The sequence below is a fragment of the Nestor notabilis genome, unplaced genomic scaffold (genome assembly GCF_000696875.1).
Source record: "Nestor notabilis isolate BGI_N333 unplaced genomic scaffold, ASM69687v1 scaffold32078, whole genome shotgun sequence".
NCBI classification, from domain to species: Eukaryota; Metazoa; Chordata; class Aves; order Psittaciformes; family Psittacidae; genus Nestor; species Nestor notabilis.
In genome coordinates, this window is record NW_009939220.1 from 1 (window position 1) to 9,869 (window position 9,869).

General features: G+C 46.2%; 1 protein-coding gene across 1 annotated transcript; it reads right to left on the reverse strand.

The window, feature by feature from the left end:
• Positions 1-4: 4 nt before the first annotated feature.
• On the reverse strand, positions 5-8,851 carry LOC104399619 (putative Polycomb group protein ASXL1; the record flags this gene model as incomplete). The annotated part of the gene is made up of 12 exons (XM_010019741.1): positions 5-76; positions 792-1,407; positions 1,934-2,039; positions 2,520-2,616; positions 2,709-2,872; positions 3,297-3,449; positions 3,740-3,833; positions 4,485-4,582; positions 4,657-4,777; positions 5,899-6,007; positions 7,872-7,874; positions 8,769-8,851. Coding segments are annotated over 12 exons (1,716 nt in total), but the record flags the coding sequence as incomplete, so codon positions are not given.
• Between the last annotated feature and the right edge of the window lie 1,018 nt (positions 8,852-9,869).

Genomic DNA, 9,869 nt, shown 5'->3' on the forward strand with positions numbered 1-9,869 from the left:
GGATGATCCGGGGGCATATCTGGTAAGTGGGCTGACCTTTAACCACCCAGGGTGGTTTAATACGTGAAAGTTGAATCTGAAAGAAAGGGAGAAGCAGTTAGTTGTAACACCCGACCATTTTCAGACAGTGAAACGCATGTTATTAGCATCTATTCATCATAATTCTTATCGCAAGAATTCAACAAAAGTTTAGAATCCCAGCTTAAGAACTGATTCTGGGAGAGAAGCAGCACAGTCCCCACAGCCTCTGCACGCGTGCTCTGCCATGCGCTATCTAAAGCTCAGCATTAACATTGTTTTACCAGAGCCCGCAGACAAATAAGTGGTTCTTCAGGAACCAAAATGGTCCCCTCTACATCAGGATGACCCTGAGGCTAAGGAGATGGATACCTCCAGTCAAAACAGGCAAAGCCAGAGGGAACATGAAGATTCTGCTCCAAAGGAAAGGAACCGAGAAACTACGCAGGATAAAGAACACATCTGAAGGTCTCTCTTGCAGCAAGTCAGCTAGCTGCAGGAGAAGCAATTTCTGTATGCACAGAAATGCAAACTAACAGAGCAAGTCAAGGTTATGCTGTGCTCTTGTGCAAAGACCTTGGAATGATTTTCCATTCTTTGCCTGTCTAAATAAGATAGCAGACTGTGGCAATCAGGGGTACTTAGGCAGCTCTACCAATGAAACCCTTCCACTTCTCCTCCCAAGATGACAACACTTGACATTTTAATAATGTTTTGATGCTACTGAGCATGACAGCCCTGAGATAGCAAGCAGCTAAAACCCTCCTTCCTACCCGGATGGGTGGGACCTTTGGCTCCTCTTTAGTAGGCTGTGGCTTTTCTGGGTGAACACTTTCAATTGTGTTACGAAAGGACTGACGATCTTCAAGCCGGGGCTTCTTTTCGGGGAAGGACGCGGAGGCAGCCTCCTCAAAGCATTTCCTCTTCTGGTCCTTGGGCTCCCGAGCAGAGTTCTCCTGGGGCAAGCTGGGAATTCTGTTTGCAGCCGCCAACGACGGATCTTCCGATTTACTGTGTAATTTGGAAGTCTCTGGAGAGAGGGGCAGTTCTGAGCTCTCTGGCTTCAGCGCTGCAGGCGAAGGGCTCGTCTCGTCATCTTTCTTCAGGTCTGTCTCAGGCTTTGTCTCTTTCTGGACTGAGGGTTCCTGTCCCACAGCAGCAGTCTCTTTGGAAGCCTCCACTTGCTCCGGCTCCCGCAGCTTGTAGAGGCTCCTCCTGGCTCGGCACCGCAGGTCAGCCCGGGAGCGCTTCCTGAAGTGCCCGTCCCTCTGCCGCGTCGCAGGCCCGCGCGGCACCCGCGCCTCCCCTTTAGCAGACAGCCCTGTCCTGTTCTCAGCATCTTCCTGCACCAAACTCTGCTCCTGGGATTCTTCCTGCGTCAAGCCCAACCTATGAGGCAAACATAAAACCTAGTTAAAACCTAAAGCTCATCCCAGTTTAAGCATTCCATCCTTTACTAGGAGCTGTACTGTACACCTCTCATATATAGCTGTACTGTACACCTCTCATATATAGCTGTACTGTACACCTCTCATATATAGCTGTACTGTACACCTCTCATATATATACAGAGATCACAAAGCAGAGACTCATCAAACCTCACTAAGTCAGTGTGCAATGAGATAACCCGTACATTCACTACCCCACAATACTATCAGGGGAATGAGAAAGATAAGAAAATGTAAAGATTTGTAAGGGAAAACAAGTAAAATTAACTTGTCTTGGAAACAAAATAGATGGGCTACAAACTTCTGCTGTGCTCCAGCCAATTCCTAAGGATTTCCCTGGAGCAACAGCCCGAATGATTCAACCCACAAAACCTGCATCTTTCAAGGACTTTAAGCAGCAAAGCAGAAACACACTCTGCCACTTGTATGAACATGGATAAAACAGGACAGATGAGGTAGTTTCTCACTTTTGTCCATAGTAGTCCTCAAAGAACTTCTCTTTCCATTGCTCCACTCTCTTCTCCTTTTCCATTTCCTGCCGAATTCGAACTTGCATTTCATGGGTGAATTCACCTACAAGGAAGCAAGAGGCTGAAACCGAGTTCCAAACAAAACCAATTCTGCAAATGCAACCTTCTGCATTTCCACAGGACAGTAGCTACATATCTGAAGGACTGATTTTCGGTAGTCACCCTGCTCTCCCCCCTGCCATAGGTCCACATGCTGCCTGTGACTCCTTAAGGGCAATGGTCACACGGCCTCAAGCAAGACTGAAAAATATCATGTTTTACCAGACACAGGCCAAGTCTGAGGAAGAGGTAAGCCTGGCACTACTTCACAGCTCCACCACTTCATTCTGAAGATCCCACAGCACCAAAGGAAAACACATCTTTGATTTTTAAAGGGAAAAAAAGAGAAGAAAATGTGGGGGCAACATGGCCAGATACACCACAAGGCCGGACTGAACTCCTGGTCATTAACTGTGAAAGCAAACCCAATGCATCCCATCAGATGGGTGCGTATCCTCCTCGTCCCGGAGGCAGAGCCGCTCACCATCAGCCAGGCGCTCCCTCCAGCTCTGCGCCGCGTGGGTGAAGAACTCGTTATTGAGCGCGCTGCCGCTGAGCCGCATCAGCCCGTCAGCCCCAACCTGATGGACACACAGAACACGCTGCTCCAGCCACTGCACAGCCAAGGGGCACTGCACTGGGTGGGAGACCCCCACGTGCTGCACCCTCGTACCTGTCTGTCAACTTCTGGAAGGAGGTAGAGAAGCTGCTGCTGGAAGTGCGATGGGAGCGCATTGAAGGTTCTGGAGTTTATCAGAGCTCGCAGGTTTGTGTTGACAAGAATGGAGCCAGGTGTTTCAAAGTCAATATCCTCTCCCCTGTTGCGTTTCATTTGCCCTGGAGTTTAAAGACAGGTAAATAGAATAAACATTGTTGTACAGAAGTATTTCAGTATTACAGGCAAGAAATTCATGTCAACCTACTAGAGCAAAAGGAGCAAGACACGTGAGAAAAGACTGTGGTATTCAAGTGTGAAGACACACTCACAATCACACTGATTAATACACATGCATGTGGAATTTTGATATGAGGTCACACTTCTGTCATATTCAAATAGAATTCCCAATGCTGCTCTTCAGACCAGACAAACTTTAAACAATTATCTCACTCATGTTCATGGAGGAAGAGCCGAGAGCCTTAAGGTCATCATATGCTTTCGGAAGGAAGAGAACTATCATGTTCTTTTCTCAGACATACACAACTTCAGCATCGCCTGCTTTTATGGCCAATGACTGTTGTAACTTCCATCAGAAGCACCTACCAGCTGTGGGCTTTCGGATGCCCCTCAGAAGCTGCGGAGGGTCCCTGTTTATTTCTGTTCTACTGCGCAAGGTGGCTTTGCACAGGGCCAGAGAGCTGCTGCTGCTGCTGGATGTGCTGCTGCTCTCCCCGTCAGCGTGCCTTCCTGTGAAGCCTACAAGCAAAACAATCTCATAAAGACATGCAAAGAACAGCAGAAGCCCAAGTTGGAGAGTGGTTTAACACACAGGAATTATCTGCTAATATCAGGTCCACTATTACAGGGTACTGCCCAGTTACCAAGTACTTTGATGGAGTTAAACACATCCACAGCTCTCTACAGTCACATGCATTCTCATGAAGCATTAAGGAAACTCTCAGGCGAGCTTACAGATAAGCAGGGAGTACTGACTGAAAGCTTGCTGGGCAGTCATGAGCAAACCACCCCCCAAAAGCAATGCTCACCGGAGGCAGACTCCATGTGTGCCCCGTTTACTTTCAGTGGTGTTAAGACAACACGTGGCAGCATTACACCAGTCTTTTTCTTTTGCTTGGTTGTCTGCAGCCCAGAAAGAAACCAAAGGAACAAAGATGTTATAGAGGGGTAAAATAATCTTCTAAACAGAATGTTCCTTAGTTAAAGATCCACCTAGCTCCTAGGTAAATCTTCAGGTGTATTTATGAATAGCAGAGAATTCAAAATTACTTTCCACAGTATCACAGAATCCCAGACTGGTTTGTGTTTGAAGGGACATTAAAGCTCCGCCAGCTCCAACCCCTGCCCCGGGCAAGGACACCTTCCACTAGAGCAGGGTGCTCCAAGCCCCTGTGTCCAACCTGGCCTTGAACACTGCCAGGGATGGGGCAGCCACAGCTTCTCTGGGCACCCTGTGCCAGCACCTCAGCACCCTCACAGGTAAGAACTTCTGCCTAATGTATAATCTAAACCTCTCCTCTGTCAGTTTAAAACCATTCCCCCTTGTCCTATCACTAACTTCATGCTAGTGGACTCTTCAGCATGGGTAGAAGAAGCGAGTTTGGCTGCAGTGACTAATGATCTTCTCCCTACTGCAAACTCCTCAACTACGGTTAAGGACTCTTCCCCGTAACTCTGAGGCACTTGTGCCCAACCAGTCCCTGTAACACTAACCCAGCCACCAGGCAGCAGTGAAAGCTCCCTGTGCTTCCCATCAGTCCCGCTTTCTCCTACCTGGGATGTGGTTCGGTGGCTCTCCCTGGTTGTAGCGGGTCCCTTGCTCTGAGATTCAGTGGAACATGAGGCATTAGAGGAGGTTTCATCAAGAGACACTGAAAGAGACAGGCCCTCAGTCAGACACAGAAGTAGATCCCATGGTTTCAGATTAACATCCTTAGACACTTACCGTCATTGTCACCACTCACAGTGCTTGCTTCATTGGACTCACAACTTTCTGCATCTGCTGTATCCTCCAGTTCCTCCCCTTCTGGCACAGACAGATTCCGAGACCACTGCAAGGCATCCTTCTAAAGGGGCAAACAGAACAGAGATGGCTTCACTCCCTGCCAGCCACGGGGACTTACACCAGTGGGGACAGATGTTTAGTGGATACAGTTCTTCAGCTTAATTGTTTTCATCTTCCCTATTCTAATCTTTGATGCAGAAAGATACTTTAAAGTATATTTGGGCTCACAGTGGAACAGAAGTCATCTGAACTACTAGCACACTTCATAGACACCTCCTAGACAAATAACCCAAACATGCCCAAAATACACAGGGTTAATACTTCATCACAATTTTCTGCAAGCAAGCAGTTTCTATTAAAGAGAAGTATCTCATTCTTACTACGAAACAACAGGGAGCATCAGAGTAGCCAATACTAAGATAGTAAGCTTAAGAGATATATTTACTACCTGCATAGACAAAGGCATTTCAATGCCATCTATTTTCAGCAAAATATGGCAATTCAACAGCATTTTCTGACAGCAGGAAAAAAAAGATGCCAATGAAATAGCTGAGGTACCTGTTATCTGTCAAGCTGACATTTATCAGGGGATCCAACAGTACAAAACAATGCAAAGAAAGACGAGAAACATTTTCAACATTTAAGATTACTGGGACAATAAATTAAATGTTCCAGAGAGACCTCAAGATCTGAGGAAAATGGTGATGCTAAACACACACAGAATGCAGCTGAACACAAAACAAGCTGCCAGAAGAACGAATATACATTTCCCTATCAAGATCCCTATCGTAGCCACAAGCTCTCAGACCAATTTAAGTTACTGGCTGGCCGTGTTCCCTCGTGGCTGGTAGAGAAAGAGTGCATGGGCTGTTCCTACAAACACCCACCTGAGTTGGGCACCAAATACTGAACAAGAGGATTTATCTTGCTTACACAATTCAAGAAATAGCTGTTTTAAAAATGGATTTATCATATAAATACAGCTTAAAGGTACAAGCTCTAATGAAATAATGAATCCCATTGTTTCATGGAAATCCACTCTCACACGACAAACTCAAATGCAGCACATTCAGCTCGTATGATGCTCAGTGACAGTTTAACGCTCGGCTCTACGTAACAAGCACACCTCACACCTTGGCTCCCAGCTAAGAGCAGGAACTCCGCAGGGTAAAGAGCACTGACCTTGAGGGTGAACAGGCTGATGCGTCCAGGCAGCTTGTAGAAGAGCCCATCACCTCCCCGGGAGTTGGAATGGAGCATGGCGTTGAGGCAGGCCAGGGGAGAGGTGCCGCTGGGACGCAGAAAGAGAACAGGTCACTGTTAACAAACGGCCTTAGCAAGAAAACAGCCTGAAGGATCTGTTTAAATGGGCATCTTTAAGGGGAACAGAGATGATGTTGATTAACTTCAGGGGATGGGCACTCCAGTGAGAACAGCACCGTGTCCTCCTTTGTGACCATCAGCCTCCAGCAGCACAGCGAAGCGACCAAACAGGAAGCACAAAGCCAGTTTCAAGTCCTCTCAGCCACTTTTAGACGCTTCTAACGTTTATGACCCGTTTCCTCCCTTCCTCTGCTTGAAACTTTCAGACTTCAACTGACTTTACAGAAACTCCAGATGTATTCAGCCCAAACCCACATGGATTGTACCCAGACGTGTTTCTGGAATGTCCTTCCCGAGAAGCCACAGATAGAATTGCACTAGCAGTTAGCTCTAAAGGGTCTGATGCCCTAATTTGTCACGTCCTACGTAACGCCCTGGTTAAAGCAACCATCCTACGCTCACACTGATGGAACTTCTGCAATCTCATGTTTTCCAATACATCACACACAGACAGGCAGAGTTACCTGGCAGAGACATCTGAGCAGTGTCGACTCCGTTGTTATTAAAAGTGAAACTGAAAACTGGACTGAGACAACATATTTCAAAGAAAATCACTCCCAAATTCAACCCTTACAACAATTTCTGTTCCCACCCCGAGTGTGTTTGGTGTTTTGGACATTTCTTCACAAGCTTTGGCAACAGACAAAATTACCCTCTATCACTTGGAGGTACTGTGACAAAAATTTCCAGCCTTCTGTCCTGTTAGACAGGGTTTTCCCTTCTGTGTTTAACAGACGTTCCATGCACGTTGTAACCAGCCAGAACACGCTTCCTCTCAATGGCAAAATAAGGACTTTTCTTCAAAAATGAGGAAAAACCAAAGAGTTAATATTCTCCTCAGAGACAGGATCAGTAATGGTGCTGGGCCCAAGTGTCCTGGCTCAAGCATCAGCCACACAGGATCATCGGTGTCCCCCATAAGAAACACAGCCCCTTCACACCAGACCAGTGTGACCCCAAACCAGGGAGTGCTGCCTCGGTATTGATTCAAAGGGAGAAACATCTCGAGCCACCGAGCTATTTCCTTCAGGAAATGGAGTTTCAGGAAGGGCTTCTATACAAGGCCCAGGGAAACCCGAGCATGTTTAGCTAGACAGGATCACTGCCTTTATCCTGTGAACAATTGTGCTCTGAAGAAAACAGTCTTTTCTTAAAGCAGAGAATTAATGACTGAGGAAGGAAAAGCAGATATCCCAAGGGAAAAACACCGACCTTTAAAGGAGCGATTTAGCTCTGTGGGATTCAACTTGACACATGCTCCGAAGTCTGGTCTTTAGTTACTGTGACAGGCCACTTGTCAGAACTGGGAGAGCACCAAGGTAATTTATGTGTGTGAGAAGAGACCTGCTATCACCTCTAGCAGAGGACAGCCTATGCTTGTAGATCTTCAACTATCTGCTGAAGTAACAGGACTGATGGAAGAGAGGTGCAGAGTATCAACTGAAACAAAGCTCAGTGAAGGTCCTCATTAAAAGCCTGTCTGAATTCTACTCAGAGCTGTGCAGCCACCATCCATACCCAAACCAGGGCAGATCTCCTGGGTGAGGACCACCAGGGGCAGGTGGGTGTTCCAAGAGCTCCCACACCGATGCAGCAACACATGTCAGCATCACCCCTCTCCAAACAATACCAGCTCCTGCATGACACCTCTGTGGGCATCACTACTTTTCTCTATTCAAACAATCCCAGCTGTTTCCTGATTTCAGACACAAGTAAGGAACAGAAACAAGCTAATATTTTGAGTTGTTAGGTCCCAGAAGAAATTAGTTTACCTTCTGCAGCTGGATAAAGTACAGCTTCAGGAGATGCAGACACCAGGGTAGAAAACTGCACAGAATCAAGGTGAGGGGAAAGCAAGACTGGAAACAGCCCATGCATCTGGATTTCCCAGAAGTCAATCAATGGGCAGCAGCCAAAAGACTGCTTTTTCTGTCTCTGTTAGTCCAAGTGTCTTTTTTTGCCACGCAGCACTAACTGAGGCATTTGGACTATCACAGTTACCTACTTTCTTCAATCTGCAAGACATTCTGTATTTCTCTTCTACTACTGTCACAGAAACAGATGGATGCTCAGAGGAAGTTAATCAAGGAAAAGTCTCCCACTCCTCTTGTTTCCAAGGCTCCATATCAGGTTCTTTTCCATATGAAGCCCACACTGAGATAGGCATCTCCTCCATACAACATCAGGAGCCGCAACAGGGTGAGCTGCGCTACCACAGTGCTCAAAAATCTGAGCAGAAACCAGTATAGTAATATAAAGATGACTTGTTTGAGTCTTCTGAAACATTATGTCTGCTCTAGAAATGAAGCATCAGAGGAGACAAAAAGCTGTTCTCAAATTAGTTACAATGGCAGAAACTATTAGGAGCTACTTATGAGAACCACACAAGCAGTAAGCACAACACAACGCAGGAGCCTGACATGCAATAGGCATGTATTTTACAGTAGATGGATGAAGGGGACTCTGGATATCATAAAAATACCCAAGAACAGCTTCCAGTTATTGTCAAATTAAAAAACCCCACAACCTGTATGTAAGTGTCTATGGTGTCATCTGAAATGACTATGCTGGAAAGAGGAAGAAATGGAAGAAGTGGGCTGGAGACAAGGGAGAGTTGCAGCCTCCCCCAAGCTCCACACTGTGTTCTAGACAAGATTATCAATACTAACCTCATTTCCTTTAGTCCTTCAGCCTCAATGACCTGTAGAATCTGTTTTGGGGTCATAGGAGCATCAGAGTAGTTTTCCAGCACCTGAAAGACAAAAGGACCACATGTCAGTACAGAATGTGCTTCTGTGCATTCACAGAACTACTCCAGAAGCTGCTGTTCAGATGCAGCCATACACCTCTTAAACCTCCACTTGTCTGCAAATAGCACACACTAAAGATTTCAGGCTACCTCCCAGGTAGATCACAGTAAACATCACAAAGGGCTCACCTTCATCTGATCCCTAATTAACTGAAATACAAACACAAAGGAGAGAAAAAGCAGCAGAATTTGGCCTTGACCCCACAGCAGTGGAAGCTTTTCCACTGACTTCCATGTACATTAGACTGAGCTGCTGTCACATGCAACCCTCCACACTGTGCAGTGGTGACCAACCTTTAATGATGTGAAATGTCCTCCCTAACACACACCCTCCTACCTCACAGAAAAGCAGACACTATTTTTGTGCCCACAAAAGTATAACTACAACTATATAACCCAACAGCTTTCCTTCCCTGGGCTACTGCATTCACCCCATCTCTGCTCCATCTCAAGGAAGGTACCACAGGTAAGAGCCCGATTTCTTGTCAGAGAAGGACAGAATTCAGAGAAGGACAAGAATAACAGCAAAGGATGTGGGGAAAATACAGCCAGAGACACTCTGAAGATTTGTAGTGCTTGCCTTTGAAAGAAAATGAGTAGAATCAGATATTAAAAAGGCAATACAGTAACTTCTCATCCTTTCATGTATGATATGAACAGAATTGCCACTTTATATGGAAGGAACTAAAGAGGCTATTACAGTTTAATCTTTTTTTTTAAGCCTATGGAACTTCTTGCTTCTGGACATTTTGGAGCACAAACTCGAGGATTCAAAGAGAGGACCGGACATGTCTGTGGATAAGAAGATTACCCACATAAACAGGAAACAATGAACAAAAATAAGCTGCAGTAGATGTAAACCGCGACGTTTCTTTGGGAGCAGATTACCCTACAGCTGCTCACCACGCGCCTCCTGCGCCTCGTGCTGAAGCAGACAGAGCTGCTCTCTGAATGCAAAAGA